The 17,627-nt window shown below is 43.8% G+C and overlaps 1 protein-coding gene across 4 annotated transcripts in view; it reads left to right on the top strand.

Annotated features, from left to right (window-relative positions):
- The window catches only part of MOB3B (MOB kinase activator 3B), a 188,845-nt gene that overhangs the window by 143,930 nt on the left and 27,288 nt on the right, over nt 1-17,627 (top strand). For all 4 annotated transcript variants that reach the window (XM_029920886.1, XM_029920883.1, XM_029920885.1 and 1 more), the window contains exon 3: nt 12,936-13,138. In XM_029920886.1, the coding sequence (XP_029776746.1) occupies nt 12,936-13,138 (203 nt within the window). The remainder of the gene's footprint in view (nt 1-12,935; nt 13,139-17,627) is intronic.

Genomic DNA, 17,627 nt, shown 5'->3' on the forward strand with positions numbered 1-17,627 from the left:
ATCCCTCAGTTTGGGTTTCCTTGATGTTTTCCTCATGGTTAGACAGGAGCGATGGTTTTGCAGAGTAGGACTACAAACGTGAAGTGGCATTTTCATAACATCCTATCAAAGATCTGCTCCATGCACGTGACTTGTCATTGGTGTTAACCTTGATCACCTGGCCAATGTAGTGCTTGCCAGGTTTCTCCATTAACTGTTTCCATACTGTACTCTTTGGAGAAAAGTCACCTAGTGTACCCCACAATCAGTGGCATGAAAGGAGGCTCCACCTCCTTCAGAGTGAAGTATCTACATAAATTATCCGGAATTCCACTGCATGGGATATTTGTCAATTTTCCATTCATTTATTAAATCACATTCATCATCATTATTCATCAATCTGGACTTGTGGATACTTATTTTATACTTTGGGTTACAATCCAGTACTCTTCCATTCATTTTGTTGCTCCCATTCCAGCTTTGGTGGTTCAGGAGCTCTTTCAGGTTGCCTCCAGTATCCCTGAGACATCCCCCCAAGGGGGTGATTTTATCAAAGACATCCTTTCTTTCTGGCACAACCAGGTGTGCCAGGCTATCTTTTACATTTCCTGTCCCAGCCCTAGAATCAGCCATTTCTCCAAGGAGCCCTGATTCCTTTTATTGAAGAATGGTATTAGAAGCTAAGATCTGGAGGGCCCCTGGATGGCTCAGTTGGTTGGGTGTCTGCCTTTGGCTTGGGTCATGATCTCATGGCTCGTGAGTTCAAACCTCAAATCAGGCTCTGGGCTGATAGTGCCCAGCCTGCCTTGGGTTCTCTCTCTCCCTCCCTCTGCCTCTCCCCCTTGCACGCACAAGCTCTCTCTCAAAATAAATAAACTTAAAAAAAAAAAAAAGCAAGCTAAGATCTTGGTGTTGTGTGCACTCATTGCTTCCAGAGCATTTTACATTTTTTTAATGTAAGTTTTTAAAAATTAAGCTGTCTTCATATAGAAAGTCAGCTTTTCCAAGCTGAGTTAACTATGTAAAAATAAATAACATTAATAAAATGTTCAAATTTTTTAGTGTTTTTGAACTAACCACCAACACTTAACTGTGAACAGATCCCACACCGAAATCTAAACTCCTAGAGGATCTGGCAGTCCTGGACCCATATTCCTGCTCAACACCAATCAGCCGAGGCAGAGGGGCTCCTGCCATTTCCTGCATAGAGCCCTCTCGAGTTGTCATTGTATGCACTGCTCACTATCTTATTACACCCAGCCGGCTATATTCTTCTTTGTCTCTTTCTGACCCTTGAACGCATTCAATTTGTGATTCCTGGTTCAGATTGTATTCAAGTAGGTAATTTACAGATACACAGCTTAGTCCATGAATTTAGCTGAACTTTGATCCCAGAGATCAAGTATCAGAGCTCTATTTCTGGTTTGACCCCTCTCTCACCGGTTCACCCTCTTTGGCTCTTACATGCAAATACAATGATTCGCTATTTCTTTCTCAGTCCCTGCCCTCACCCCTCCAGCTCAGGTGGGTGCAAAGAGTCCTCTGCATCCACCTGCCATTTCCCGCTCAGCTTCATGCATCAGGGGTCTTTGGAGGCAGAGTCTGCCCTGAACATCTGTGGCCAAGTGTCCTTTTCTTAGACTCTTTCTGCCTGGAGAAGATCCCCCAACAGTCAGAAGATCCCCCAACAGTCACACCCCTGCCTCAGATTAATTTCTTCCTGGTCACTGTTGCCTTGTGGCTCTGCAAAGCACTCCCCAAATTCAGTTTCAGTCATCATTCTTTCTGGATCCATCCACCCTTTGGAAAAAAGGATCCTTTCCTTTGCTGTCTTCTCCCTCTCCCTGCTTGCCCCCATCATGTATCAGAAGTACTTGTCAGTCAATCCCAGCTTATTTCCAACTTTTCTAAGTTTGGAAAACTACCTGTCTGGCACTTTTCTATTTAGATGAAAATAGGCACTTCAGTACAAATGTACAGTACGATTTCAGGAGTTGCTTCTTTCTCTTTATAAGTGAAAACCTGATAGAAAAATGCATTTCTCTCTGTGATCTGCCAAGTATGAAGAGATATAAGTATCAATTTTCACTGTGGCCTTATATCTTCAGACATGGCAAGGTGAAACATGGGCCAATAGCAATTCCCCTGGGGAAACTTTCCACAGAACAAAAGTTTTCAGGCAGTAACTCAAGGCTGCTTCTTGGGGGAGGGGAAAAGCAAAGGCAACCCAAGTAGGTGAAGTCTTCACCCACCCCCTACCCTTTACATGGTTATTTGTTCATGTATTCACTCTACAGATACTCACTGAGACCACCATGTTCTGGTAAGCATTTGATGCCAGAGATAATTGTGAACAAGAAAGGTAAAAGTGCATTCCCTGATAGTACACAATTTGCAGTCTAAGGGAGACTTAAAAAATGGGCAATTACAAGATAATGTAGTAAGTATTGTCATAGGAGAAGTACAGGGTGTCATGATATGCCTGACTTGACGGGGGTGAGGTGAACAAGAAGGGTATCCTAGAGAAAGTGATAATGTAGTTGAACCTTGAATCACAGATGGGAGTTAGCCAGACAAAAAGGAGAAGTTGAGGAAGAGGGTTTCCAGCTGCCAACTCTTCAGTATGAGGCAACTCCCAGAAGTGAGCAGAAGAGGATCTTAACTCCAGAAGGCTGGAGTATTATATACAAACTAGGAAGCTCCAGAGGAGATGATGGAGAGATACACAAGGCTGAAACCATAGCGGGTCTTGCCTGCTATGTTAAATAGCTCTGATATTACCTTTAATATGCTTTAGAATTTAATGCAGAAAGGTGGACATCTTGGTTAGAATTGCATGTTAGGGAGAGCACCACCTGCCCAGTGGGAGATTAGAAAAATCCAAGAATAGATGGGGGAAGCTCCAGCAAACCAGGCAGGTGGCTTGAGCTAGAGAAGTGGTGGTATAGATGGAGGGAAAATTACAGACTAGAAACCCTTCAGACAAGATTTGGTATTAGTTGCCCTTCATCACATAATGGAAGAAAGATTACTTGTGAAGATACTCACAGTCTATCATCCATGACAAGAAGGCTGAGTCATTTTCAGATTCCAACTGGGGCTCATGATCAAAGTGCAGGTACTTCTGTCTAAGTTGCAAGGACTAATGAAATTCATTAACATCTCATTCTTGACTCACTCCATCCTATTTGGCCCATTTGATTTTCAGCAAATTCAGCACGTCTGAACTAGCTACAGTTTGTTTTTTTAAGGCCTTTATTGCCTTTCTGTAGAGAATGAGTATCTTCCTTAGGGTTTCTTGGGTCTTAGTCTATTTCCACCTCCATGCTGCGATAGCAGAGGGTGAGCGCAGACATCCTGGAGATGAATGGGCAGATAAGGAACAGACTCTGGCAGCAGAGAAGTGACATGGGGAGGAGAGGGACGTGTGGGAGGCAGGCACATTGTATTTACAGTTGCTCCTTTGGGTGGCTGAAACAGCACTTCCTCTGCCTGGCAAAATGGCATGTCTGAAAGAATTAACAATCTGTTTAGAACATATAATCACATGCTAGTCTATTTTCCTTTGGTCCAACCACTGTGATTGTAGGTCAGAGGGCAACGCAGGGGGTGCTGGGGAAGGGCAGAGGGAGTTGGGGAACAGGGAAGTAGACAGTTTATTTCTAACCATTTGCAGCTGTCAGCTTGTTTGGGGACTTTTTTTTTTAGGCAGGGGAACAAAGTCTTGCTACACGGGATTGTTTTCCTTGGCATGACGAACAGACACTTTCTTGAGGAACGCACGGAGATAACACAAAACATCTGCTTCAAGGAGTCAGTCCTCTGCAGCTGACTTTTCATCAGCCAGAGCACAAGTCTTCTTTAGGTTAATATGTAGATACATTTTGGGAGGCGGGAGAATGGGGATGCAATGGGCAGAGGTGGAAACAGAGGAGGAGGATGTGTATTTGTAAGAAGCAGATCTGTGTTACAAGGTTTTTGTTCACTGTTTGTTTTCCTCGTGATCCAATTGCACTTTGTTTTGCAAGTGTTTTGGAAATGGTATGTTCTCCGCCACGCTGCCAGAGGAGGTCTGTTTTCTTTTCCCACGTGTGTGGGATGTTGTTTTTCTTCAGGAACTATTGAGAATGAGGGAATTCTGTGACTTGTGCAGGGGTTTTCATATGTGCACTCTTCGGTTACCAAGAGTACCCAAAGACAAAAAGGATGGCACATATGCCCTCAGTCATGAGTGACAGTTTTAAGGGGAAGTGTCAGCATTTCTGGTTGTTGTTATTCATGTGCTATCAGGGGTCTCAAAAGGATGGGCCAGAATGTTAGGTTTCATCTTGGATCATGAGGAAACTCCATAGACAACTCACAGGATGTTCCCCAGATCCACTGTCCAGGAGAGTTTGCCCTTTGAAGAAAAGGTAACTTCATCTGTCCTGTTTCATTTGTCCTTCCCCCCACCCTCAGCTTTGATGAGGAGGAGCCAAAGCTTCCTAAGAACAGTCAACACCAGCTGTTAGTTCCCGAGTGCCTCCTGAGTGTCTGCTGACACTGTGCTCTGTGTTTAACCCTCACAATCTCACAGAGACCTAGGTATTATTAGCCCCATTTCTCAGATGAGGAAATGAGCCTTTTCATGAGCAAACCTTCTTAAGAACAAGCAGCCTGGAAGTCTCCCAGCAAGAGTGTGAAACCAAGTCTGATGAATGCCAGAACCAGACGCCTTAGCCACTATCTTTAATCCACATGCATTTGGGGAAGTAAGAGCCAACCTCCCCCTTCCACCTTCATCTTTTTTTTAATTAATTAATTAATTATTTTGAGAGACAGAGAGACACAGTGTGAGCAGGGGAGGGTCAGAGAGAGAGGGAGATACAGAATCTGGAGCAGGCTCCAGGCTCTGAGCTAGCTGTCAGCACAGAGACCAACGCAGGGCTTGAACCCACGAATCGTGAGATCACGACCTGAGCCGAAGCCGGATGCTTAACTGACTGAGCCACTCAGGCGCCCCTCCACCTTCATCTTTTAACAAGCTTTACTTTCTCAGTTTCTCCAGTTGGATTAAAGAGAGATGAAAGGAACTGTGAGATTACACTTTGAGTGTCCTGGCAGAGTGGAAAGAGCACATGTTCTGGAATCACTGGCTGGACTTCAGATCCCTTTTCATCACACCCTAGCTGGAAATACCAAGCAGTCAGTCCCCTCTCCTTCCTGAGCTTGATTTTAGGGTCAGCATGTGACTTAAGAGCTCAGCTCTCAGTCCAGCACGTGGCAACTATTGGTTACATGGTGAGCCTGCTCCAGGCCCTGTGCCAGGCACCGAGGATCGGCTGTGAGGACCCTCTGGGAGAGAAGGCAGACCTGAGTCAGGGTCCACAGAGCAGTATGGAATTACCATCTGGGATCTGTGCTCCAGAAGGTTCAGCAGATGACAGATGTCAGACAACCTCAGGCTGGAGATGAGGGAAGCTTTTGAGCTGAGCTCTTAATAAGTAAAGGCATTAACACAGTAAATGACAGGCTGGAATCTGCCAATTACTTGTGGAACCTGGGATGTTTGGGGAAAGTTCCAGGTGTCCCTGGAGACAACCTCTTAGCCCTTACTCTCCACATCTCCACAGTCTGGGTTTAACCCAATGTGATCATGGGCCAGAGTCTCCTCCCCAAGCACTGGGCATTCTCTTAGAAAAGAAAGAAAACAGAACAGGAATGTATTACAGCTACCACAGAAACTCTCACCTGGGTCTTGAGTTTGGGACCTTTGTCTTCAATATGTGGCCCTGTCATCCAAAGCATTTCTGCAGTCTCTGAGGGACTCTTTTCTTTTGCAGCTTTCGTAAGAGAACAAAAGAGAAAACGTAAGCCATTTAGACAGCTTATTTTCTTTTAGCGGTGTCCAAAAAGAAAGGATTGAATGGGGCATCTGCTTAACAGTGCAAGGGAAGGGAGAGGAGGGAGGAAGAAGAAAGAAAATGAATGGGAGCTCAGAAATTACTGGAATTTTTTTATTAAATTTTGTTTGGGAGAAAGGAGATTTACTAAGTCAGAGATAAAAGGCAAATCGACATGGGGCCCCAGAGAAATTATTATACTCCATGCTCGATTTAGCTCTCATACTGAATGCGGCTTGGAGATCAGAAAGTTGTGGTTAGGCACATTCATAAAACCTGCAGGGCTCTGTCAGATGCTGGTGCCCTGCCGAGAGCACCTCTCTTCCTGAGCAGCAGAGGCAGGGCTGGGGGCTGCCTGTCAGGCCTTCAGCAGAGTCCAGACCCCACAGGCTCCCCTCACCCTCTGCCTTCATCCCAGCTCTCTGGCTCAGCCTCCTCCTTGGCCTGATCGTCCAGCAAACTTTAGTCTTTCTTTGAGTCTAACTGTCGAGCAAATTCCTGAGGGAACCACTTATGACTGATTGGCTTGGGATTCTGACCTCTGCCCAGGCATTTTGCCTCAGCTCCCTCTGGAATCTGAGCTCAGCCTAGCCCTGTTTTAGGTTCACCAACTTCATTTCAGTACTGACCCATTTGCAGAGACCCAATTCCATCACATGACCCAGGATCATTCAGATCCAAGGTTGTGTGTGTGTGTGTGTGTGTGTGTGGGTGTGTATCACCTCTGTAGAGAACACTCTTCTGAACATATCTTCTCCTTGGGGTTAACTTCTTAGAGTCTGAAATTCCCCAGCTTGAATCCGAGAGTCCTGGGAGGTGGCCTCAGGTGGGGTGAAGAAAGAAATTGCCCTGAGACTCAATCGGTGATTGCAAATCACTTAGAGACCTTCAGATCAAAGGTTGTTTTCTGTTTCAGTTGGTGCATATCTGTCTGGGATTATGGTCACATGGCTTATCTGGTTTATAATAAGACTAGTCAAAGTTTAACTCCAAACCCTTCAGATATGCAGTGTACTTCAGGTAAGACTACTGGTTAATATTGTCTGGCATTAACTTTCTAATTGAGTAAAGTAACTGAAAATTAACTATCAGCACCTGAAAAAATACAATGAAAGGCAAAGAAGGGAGGTTTTAATGATAAGGAAAGAGGTGTTTCAGATTTTTTTCCTCCCACCTCTGAGGTGAGACCAAAATGTTCTTATCATAGAATTCTCCTCCCTTTCCACCAAAGGTAGTGTTAAGTTTCCTGTGCCAGGACCATGTCAAGACCCTGGCAAGAGGCTATCATTTCTGCTGTAGGCTTTTATCCTCCCCCAAACAGGAAATGATAGACTCACATCTTGACTAAATAAAATCACTGCTCTTTTAAGATTCACTTTTGATTGATAAGTATTCCCTATCCCCGCCTGTGCCAGGTACTTTTAAAAGCAGACTCAGAATATAAAACAATCCCTTTGTTCAGGGAGCTTACAATAATATGAGATATAAATATGAAAAACTCGTAGAAAATAATATAAGGTAGAATGTAACCCAGTGCTTAGTTGAGTACTTGCCACTGTAGGTTCTTTTTAAGTTCAGAATTGATGTGTTAGCACCTAAGCTGCCCCCCTGAAAACAAATATGTAGGAGGAATTTCATCCCAAGGTGTGTTCCAAAGAACTTTGGGCCATGGGGTACTAAAAGTAACAGTTCACAAGAGGGCACTTACTATCCGCAAGGCATTAGGCAAAGCCTTTTTGATGTGTGTGTATTCAATCTTCACAACAACCTCATGAGCTACAGATAACATTAACATCCCTGTTTCTTTCTAGATTGGGAAACTGAGGCTTAGAGGGACTAACTATTTTCATAGGACTACATTGTGAATAGGAGGTAGAGTGAGATAGAAATGAAACCTGGGAAGTATGATTACAAACTGTTTTTTAAACCAGTAGATATTATGGGGGGCAAAGGGGTTTAGAGTAAAATAGGACTTATTCCTACAGAAATTCTCAAATCCTTTACTCACGGAAGTACATTGTAAACCTGTATGAAAGCAGCTTTTTAAAAATGTTTTTAATGTTTATTTTTGAGAGAGAGAGCAGGGGAGGGTCAGAGAGAGAGGGAGACACAGAATCCAAAGAGGGCTCCAGGCTCTGAGCTGTCAGCACAGAGCCTGACATGTGGCTCGAATCCATGAATCATGAGACCATGACCTGAGCTGACGTTGGACATTTAACTGACTGAGCCACCCATGCACCCCGAAAACAGCAGTTTTGCAAATGCACTTGATCTCATGACCCTCTTTTTTTAGCCATAGATCTCCCAAGATTAGTGATTTTTAAAACATGCCTTGGAAAATACTAAAGTGAAGGGTCCATAATATCTGACCCACGCAAGACAAGTAGAGGGACAGAAGGTTGGATGTGGTCCTGAGCTGGGTCAGTGGTGCCACATGTGCACATACTCTTTGACCAGACCTAGCCAGTGTACAGCCCCATCAGGTGCCAGGAATCATTAACAAGCCCAGCATCCATTTGTGATGATTCATTAGCCTTTCATTCTTCCTGTTGCTGAACTGTGTTCATTTAAAGCAAGCAAAGACACACTTTCCAAGCTCCTTCCATAAGCCAGGTACTGAGCTAAGTGTGGGTCATAAAATGGTGATCTGTTCCCAGCTACCAGGGAGCCTGTAGTAACAGGATGCAGAAGAAAAACCTGAGTTTTAGAGCCAAATCATTATCTTCTTTTAGCTGTGAGGCTAGGAGCAAAAACTGTCACTGAGCTAAGCCTCAGATACTTTAAAAAACAAAACTACAACATTAATACCACTGCTTAGGGTGTCCCTAGGACTAAAGGACTTCACACACACGTGTCGGGCATCATGCAGGCTATTTAGTGGAGATTAGATACTTCTTAGCAGCACCATGAAGACAAAAACCCTCAGATGGATCAGTTTTCATGATCGGCCTATCTGGGGCCTATCAAGGAAGGGAGTGGGTCAGCAGGGCTGAGTCTTGTCCTGTCTTGCTGCCATGAAGCCAGTTACACAGAGATAGCTCCAGAGTCCACCAAAGGGGTGGACATCCAATTTTCTACATCAAAGGGAATGGTCTCTTCTACCTCCCACCTTCTAAAGGCTTATTTAAAACACACAGACATACATGCCACACAGACATATGCATACATGTACACACACATAAATACATTCATATATTTACCACACACAAACACGCATATACACACATACATATATACAAGTACACACACGTACACAAATATACACACATGCATACATATGCACACACACACAAATCTGAATACTGGAAGGCTGAAGAGAAGGGAGGAAAAGAGCTAAAATGTTACACAAACTATAGGAGTAGCCTCTGGACCATAGATAATATGGAATGAACTTCCCAACGCTATGTAGCTTTCTTAATCTTAACCCCATGCTCCATGAACTGAGATTTTATTTCTGGGTTAGCAGAGAGCTCACTGGGGTTTCTGGGTTCCCTAGAACTCTTGGCCCAGGACCTCTCAGCTTCCAGAGTTGGCCTGAGGTGACTGGTGCATGCTGAGCACGTCCTGACTTGAACCGTTTGCACCGTTCCCTTCTAAAGAATGAATTGTATGTAAGGGGGAGAATGATGAAAGGGTCAGATCAAACTTAGCAGCTAGAGTCCAGAGATTCTGAGCCTGGGGTTTTACCTATTCAAGGAATCCAGGTGAGAAATAAAAAAATAGAACTTAGTCCAAAAGTTCTCACTACATACCCATTACAGTACAGATACTAGTATAAGGACACTGCAAAGCAAAAGTCTTTATTTTATAATCCAGGAGAGTGAAGTTACCTGCCTATACAGCCAGTAACTTGTAGGGCTAGGACTTTAAAAGTAGACCTTCCAAATTTTCAAAGCAACTCAGCTACTCTCAAGATAATTTCCAGCCATAGCCCCAAAGGAGAGAGAGATAAGACGAAAACCAAGTTTGAGGACAAAGACAGGGCCAAAGACCAGGTATGGAATGGAACAGGAGTTCAAAACTGAGCAGAATAGGGATGGGAGAAAGATGGCAAATTGGGGCCATCTAGAGGGACCTAGCAATTGCCATGAGCATCCTCAGTATGCCCAAGAGTTAATCAGTGATTGTTAATCAGTGTGTGGGGCATGGAGCCGGTCAAGCAGAGGCACTGGCATGGCTGAGACTCCCATGTTCTCTAGTAGCTGGTGTGTCTCCACAGAGACTGGAGGGAGGGAGCATGAAAGGTAAACCCACTGGAGGGGTTTCAGGCCACGCAGAAAGGAAGGGCCACAGAACTGCACGTGTGTGCGGAGCCCCAGAGCAGTATCTCAGGTGTTCAAGGTGGCCCTGGGCTTTGGGGTTGACCCAGACCCTTCCTCTAATGTTTGCAGCTCCGTCACCTTTGGCAGGTGACCTTGGGCAGCTACTTAATTTTCCTGACTCTGTTTTCTCATTTTTGAGATGGAAACAATAATAATAGTACCTGTCTTCCAGCCTTGTTCTGAGAACTCAATCAGCTAATCTGTGTAAATCTCTTGGCTCAGTCCCTGCAACATAGTAAGTGCTCAGTTGGTGTTAGCTTTTACCATTAGTCCCAGATCCACAGTCCTAAGGCGTGGGCAGAGAAAACACATTTCTCCTTGAAGGCGGCGGAGTATATTAGCCTTCCTCTTATCCCCTTGAATCTGTGACTGCCAAGGGTGTGGGCTTCTTTCAAACTTCTCCCCCTCTCCACCACTTTTCTTTTTTTAAATCATATTTCTGTACCCCCAAAGAGTAACTTTGGATGCCTTGTTACACTTAGCAATCAGGCTATGCCTCTATCCTTGGTAGAGAGTGTTACACTTCTAACTTAACAAGATCTTTTGGTGTTTAGAATCAAACTGACTAGGTCCAAATCTCAGCTCTGCCACTTTTTAGCAAAATAGCCTGGGGCAAGTCAATCCATGCTTCAGAGCTTCCATATTCGTCGTCTGTGACAGATGGGTAGTAAAGCCTACTCTGCAGATAGGTTGTAAAGGAAACATGTCAGCCCTTGGTGTTGTCACTGTGTGGGTTACAGGGCCCCTCTTCTCATGGGAACACACTTGGAGGGGATTCCATCATCTCTGGGACTTGAGCTTCTCTGAAGACTCAGGAACCTTCCCCAGCCTGGCAGCAGTGCTTTTTGCTGGCCTCTCCTCAGCATAGAAAACCACCCATAATTTCTGTGAGAGGCTGCCCACCACCACCTCCCCAGCTTCACCTCACCTCCATCCCTGAATCCCAGCGTCTGTTGCCCAGACAGCTGCCATGCTGTGCCCGAGTCTCTCCCTGGGTTCATTTGATAGGTCCCACTTTGTCTTTGAAGAAAAGCCAATACCAGTGAGGGGCCCCAGGGAGGCAGATCTTCCCTCTGCCGGCTGCCAGTCATGTTCTGTCTCTCTCCTCGTGCCCTGGGGCCCCAGGTGATCCCATTACAGAGTGTCTCACCAGACAGCTGCCATTGGGACCCTGTGAAGGAACGGACAGCAAAACTTCAGGCTTCCTAAGGGAGCACCCTCTGCAATTCTGATGAAAGGCTGGTAGCCATGTCTACCCTTTCTTGATAAAGGTAATATATTCCTTATGACAACAGCGAGGTGCTCCAGACCCTGTACTGCAGAGAAAAGGGGACCATTCCCGTTTAGTGAGCTCTTACTCTGTTCTAGGCACTGTTGAAGGATTTTATTCATACTAACACCCTCCTGCTCATGCAAGGAAGGCTTTATTATGGTCCTTCTTTTATAGATGAGAAACCAAAGTCACACGAGTACCACTTCTCATCCTCACAGCCCCTGGAATTTTTATCTGTAGCTTATCCTCACAGCTGTTGGAACTTTTATTTACATATGGCAAAACTGAAGCTCAGAAAGGTTACATATCTTGCCTGTGGTCATACAGATAGAAAGGTTGCAGAGCAGGTAATAAAAGTCTGTTGAACTTACAACATGGCACCATTTTAGAACAGTGTAAATAACAAGAGTTTAAACAGTGTTTGAGAGGGGGAAAGGAAGGGGGCTTGTGGATCTTGATGTGTGTTGCTCTGACCAGCTAGCCATAGTGGTCATCAGACAGGAAATCTGGGTGTCTCCTCTGGCCCCATAACCCACTCTTACCTTCCTCAAGAGGATGAAGTGGTAATAAGTGTAATGCAAAGTGTCTGTGGAGTTTGCTGCATTTGCCCACTTCAGAAACAGCGAATCTCAGGAAAAACTTGGATCAGAATTTGTACACAGGTAGCCTGTAGGCAAAATGAAGCTAGAAAGATGTCTTGACCATTGGTATTTTTGTTAAGCTTTAGATTAGTTGATAATGTTTAAAAAATGTAGCAAATTGACAAAGAACTCCACATTTCTGAATTATTCTGAAAAACCAGAAGTTCGAACAGTCCTGATTCCCGTACGGCCACCCTTGGCTGGAGTTTTGCCACAATGGCTCCCACTGAGGAGAAAGTGCTTTCTGATTTGCTACCGTCCTCAATACCCCCATCACTGTGTGTCAGGGAGGCCTGTTTCCCTGGAGCATTGCCCTCCCCCCATCAGTTTTTTTATGTTAGATGTAAGAGGGAAATGAACTTTCTTGTGCTCTATAAAGTGGGGGAGAAAAGTAAAAAGGGAGAGCATGCATTTCTATTTAAAAATGAATATTTTTATAAAAATATAACCAATGTATATACACATATATGTATATATATACACAGATATATATACAAACATATATACACATATATATAGTTATATACAGCTAGACATAGATATGCATATGGATAGATATACACAGATATATACACACAAACACATACATTCAGATAAAGAAACAAACTTGGCCCTTTTCATTCATTTTTTTGGTCTCTGGTCATTGTTGGCATTTAAATATAACAGGATTCTAGCCACTTTTTTAGGTGGGATCTGACACAGCTGCCCAAGAGCCAGGCACCTGCAGGCTGGCCTGGGAGCTCAGGTCCAGAATGGGTCACCAGCCTAACACATGTGCTCCTGGGCTTCCAGAGCTTTCCCATCATGGCTTTGTTCTTTTTTTTGTTAACTTCTCTAGGTGTTCCCTTCCCAAAGAACTTCCTTCAGATCTGCAAGAAGATCCTGTGCCGCCTTTTCCGAGTCTTTGTCCACGTCTACATCCACCACTTTGACCGGGTCATTGTGATGGGCGCAGAGGCCCATGTCAACACCTGCTACAAGCACTTCTATTACTTCGTCACAGAGATGAACCTCATAGACCGCAAGGAGCTAGAGCCTTTGGTAAGTGTCACCATGCTACCTCTAGGAACTCAGCCTTTTTGTCACAGCACACTGCCAGACCCATGCAAAATGCTCACTCGTGGTGAGCCATCAGCCAAGGCCTGCAGCATGAGACAGAAGGTACAGGTCATCTTCATGGGCAGATGCCAAGATGTACACAGCCACCAATGCAGTGGGATTGTAGAAGTTTGTAGTGGGATTATAGAGGCAGAACATAGTGGGACTGTAATAGTTTGGGCTAGACAGAGTCACTTTAATTCTCAGTTCTACCTATTTACTTACGCCCTTAAATGAACGTCTTTGATCTCTCACCTAATCCGTTATACCCCTATTCAAAGATATCCAGAAACATTCCTTTAATCAGTAAATACATATTTAGCACTCACTATGTGTCTTGCTGCTAGGCATGCCAAGTCAAGCAAAACTGCCTTTGAGTAGCTTTGAGTCCAGAGACAGAGAAAGAAGTAAGCACTCTGATTCCAGAGACAGAGACAGTGGTAAGCACTTTGAGTTCAGAGACAAAGACAGAGGTAAGCACTTTGACTTCAGAGACAGAGACAGAAGGAAGTGCTTTAAGTCCAGAGACAGAGACAGAAGGAAGCACTTTGTCTCCATGGGGAGACATAAGTCAGCTCCAGATGAGAATACAGTATTTCAGGGACTTTGCTTTTCATACTGAATTTCCTGTGATGCATTTTAATGGGATATATTAAAATCCAGAACATTTGATTTAAAAAACTTTTTGATTATTGTTTCCATGAATGGGAACTCCTTGTATTTCCTTCGTAAGGTGTTTTTCCAGTAGGATCAGTCTGTGCTTTAGAAGTCAAGGACCCTTGAAATCCCCAACATCTTTTGTTAACATTTAGTATCTTAATGTGGATGTCCTCATCACAGCTATTTCTTTTAAAAATTTTTTTATGTTTTTTATTTATTTGTGAGAGACAGAGAGAGAGTGCCAGCAGGGAAGGGGCAGAGAGAGAGGGAGACACAGAATCTGAAGCAGGCGCTAGGCTCTGAGCTAGCTGTCAGCACAGAGCCCAATGCAGGGCTTGAACCCATCAACCTTGAGATCATGCCTGAGCAGAAGCCGGATGCTTAACTGACTGAGCCACCCAGGCGCCCCTCCTCACAGTTATTTCTAGTCAGCTCTCCAGAGTACTTTCTTATCCAGTATAATACAGTGCTTTATCCTAAAGTCACACTTTCTTCTTAAAACATTAAAAGTGGCAGTTTTGTTACATATAAGTGACAGAGCAACTAACTTTCATCCAAGTCCATTTAAATAATGACCAACGCAGGGCCCAGGCTATGGTCCTTTGCTAGTCAATTTTCCTTTCTCTTTATGTACATGTTTTTTAAGTATAGGTTTTATTGTTATTTACATATGGTGAGGCCAACAGATCAGGAAACAACTGCCATTGAAAAGATAGAGGATTATACTCATAGATCTGAAGAGAAGCAGGGGTACCTCATGTCAAGGTTGGGGGCAGGACAAGGCATGAGGGGAGCCACCAGGGTTGGTCACAGGCAGAGGGAGCTGGGAAAATATGGGCAAAAGCCTTTATTGGGGTTTTTCTGGGAAGGAACAGGTGAACCAAGGTAAACAGGATTAGAATTGACTAATTTGAATAATTTCAGGAGGCTCTGGGGATTAACGGCTGTCTTAGTTTTGTGGTACCTGGATCTAGAGTAATGGATAGAGGACAATAGTAGCCCTAAGGGTGAGAGGCATAGGGGAGGTGGTTGGAGCTGTGGGCTCTGGATTGATTGGGGAGTAAACAGCTGTAGGGTGAGTTGTTTTCTACGTCTAGGAATTGGCTAGCCCTGGAGAGGCAGTCCCTCTGGGTCAGCAAGGCTCTGTTGTTAAAGAATCAAAATGCAAAAAAAAAAAAAAAAAAAAAAAAGAGAGAGAGAGAGAGAAAGAGAGATGTTTGATATGGTACCATATCTGTATCTGGCAAAGAAATTTATGTATCACCTTTAAAGTTTCTCAACTTGAAATCTATTATTGTGCTATGAAAGTACATGGCAAAAAAATATTTTTGTTTGCATCACTGAGAGTTCTGGAACAAAGCAGGACTTTTTGAACACAAATAAGGTATAACATTGGTTAAAGAGTGCTCATTTTCTGCATTGTCTTTCACCACAGCTTTCTAGAGAGTTACCAGGATGAGGAATTAAGTTGTCTTTGAATTCAGTTGGACAAGTAGTGTGGGAAGAAGCTGAAATGTTTAATGACTGAAATTCTCCAACAGCTTTGGGTAAATAGTACAAAAAGAAAAGGTGCGCAAACAGCTCAAGGGAGTTAAAAGATGGAAAGAGTTTACAAAGCTAATTTTAGAAATAGTCAAGGACAAAGGAAAGAGGGACTTCTGACCGGAAACAAAGAGGGTGGAGAAACCTTCAAGGGAAATACCTTCCCTGAAGGTCCACCAGAAGGGAGAGGCTCTCTGAAGCATTCACTGTGCTGGTTTCACTGAGCCAAAAGAGCCAAAATATCAGATGGATAGAAGCAAAAGTCAGTTTCTTCTTTACACGCAGAAGCATAAAGACCGTTGTAAGACAAACCTGAGCACAAGCCCGTAGAGAAAGCCTTTCATAGCCATAAAAAAATGATCAGTCGTTTCCGGTAACTGAGGAAGAACCCCAGGATTCCAACACCTTGCAGTACCAGGAGTGGACCAAAGTCTAGAGTCACAGAAAGGCTCTGAACAGCTCAGTGTTCTAGAAGAGAGCGGAGGCATGGGGAAGGCTGACTGGGTTAGCCAGGAATTGTTAACAGTGGAAGGGAGCAAGAAGGAAATCACTTTTTCCCTAGAACCTTTTATTTCTTTAAATCTTGCTTGAAGCAGAACCCTTCCTACCTTTATGTTTTTTTAATCGTAATTGCAGGGTGATTAATTTTAATGCTTTTACATATTAGCAAATGTTTTTCATGCCTAATTATCTGAAATTATGTGTTCATTTAACACAAACCAAAGCCTATAAAGTTAACAGAAAAAGATATTGAGAATGTTTCTGAGGACAATAATTATAAGGGGACTTGGGTGGCTCAGTGGGTTGAGCATCTGACTCTTGATTTCGGCTCAGGTCATGATCCCCCTGGTTTTGGAATTGAGCTCTGCATTAGGTTCTGCACTAGCAGCACGGAGTCTGCTTAAGATATTCTCAATCTCTCTCTCTCTCTCTCTCTCTCTCTCTCTCTCTCTCTCTCTCTCTCTGTCTACCCCCCTCACACTCCCTCCTTTTTCCTCCCTCCGCTCCTCCTCTGCTCCTGTGCCTCTCTCTCTCTCTCTCCCTCTCTCTCTCTCTCTCTCTCTCTCTCTCTCTCTCTCTCAAAATAAGTAAATAAGCTTTTAAAAAATAATAATTATATAATGTCAGGCTCTGGATACATAGCATAGTCCGGTATCTAAGAATACTGTACTTATGGACTGTTTTTATCCATATGAGCACTTTCAGTAGTTAATAGTGCTAGAACACCTAACTTCTAAGTTGACTGTATAAATGAAAATATTAAAATCAGTCATAGTATGTCAGATCAACACATTTTTATTTAATTTGCTTATATCAGGTACCCTATATATGCAACACAAGTTACTCAGATGTTCTTTTTTTTTTAATTTTTTTAATGTTTATTTACTTTTGAGAGACAGAGACAGAGTGTGGGTGGGGGAGGGCCAGAGAGAGAGGGAGACACAGAATCTGAAGCAGGCTCCAGGCTCTGAGCTGTCAGCACAGAGCCCTATGCAGAGCTCAAACTCACAGACCGTGAGATCAAGATCTGAGCCAAAGTCGGACGCCCAACCTACTGAGCCACCCAGGTAGCCCAAGTTATTATTAAAATGTTCTAAGGCATAAGAAGGGTATGTTTTGCAGAACTTACAGATGCAATCAAAAACATGTAAAACAATGACACACTCATCTTCAGCCCCTACAAGATGATAAGTAAGTCAGGCATTTGGCTTCACATTCTAGGGTGCATTCTTTAGAATCTAATGCAGCAAAGGGCCAGAAGGGCAGCATTTGAGCGACAGCTTCCTTTAGAACATCAGTGTTCTGAGTTCCCATACCTCCAGTGGGACATTTCTGATATCATGCCATGGGATTGCACAGTGTAGAACTCAGAGACCCCGCCTCACGTTCCTCTCTGCCATGTGTCCGCCATGGACAGCCGCATTCATCTGTTCCCAGAGCCTCCCCGGTAGCTTTCATCTAATGTTGATGGAGTGTCTGGCACACTGGTTGTGTTGAGAGTCCAGCACCTCACAGGGGAGGAGATTCAACCTCAGTGCTTAAAACCAGACTCCATCTTTCTGGTTTCAAACTCTTCATTTACTAACTTGCAATCTTCAGCAAGTAGTTGGTTTCTCAAAGCCTTGTTTTACTCACTCATAGAATGGGTGTAATAATTGAATTGTTGTAAACATTAAATGGATTAGTCACATGGTAATGGCTTAAGAAATGTTGGCTGTTAAATGAGATA

Source organism: Suricata suricatta, chromosome 13, assembly GCF_006229205.1.
Source record: "Suricata suricatta isolate VVHF042 chromosome 13, meerkat_22Aug2017_6uvM2_HiC, whole genome shotgun sequence".
In the NCBI taxonomy this organism is placed as follows: domain Eukaryota; kingdom Metazoa; phylum Chordata; class Mammalia; order Carnivora; family Herpestidae; genus Suricata; species Suricata suricatta.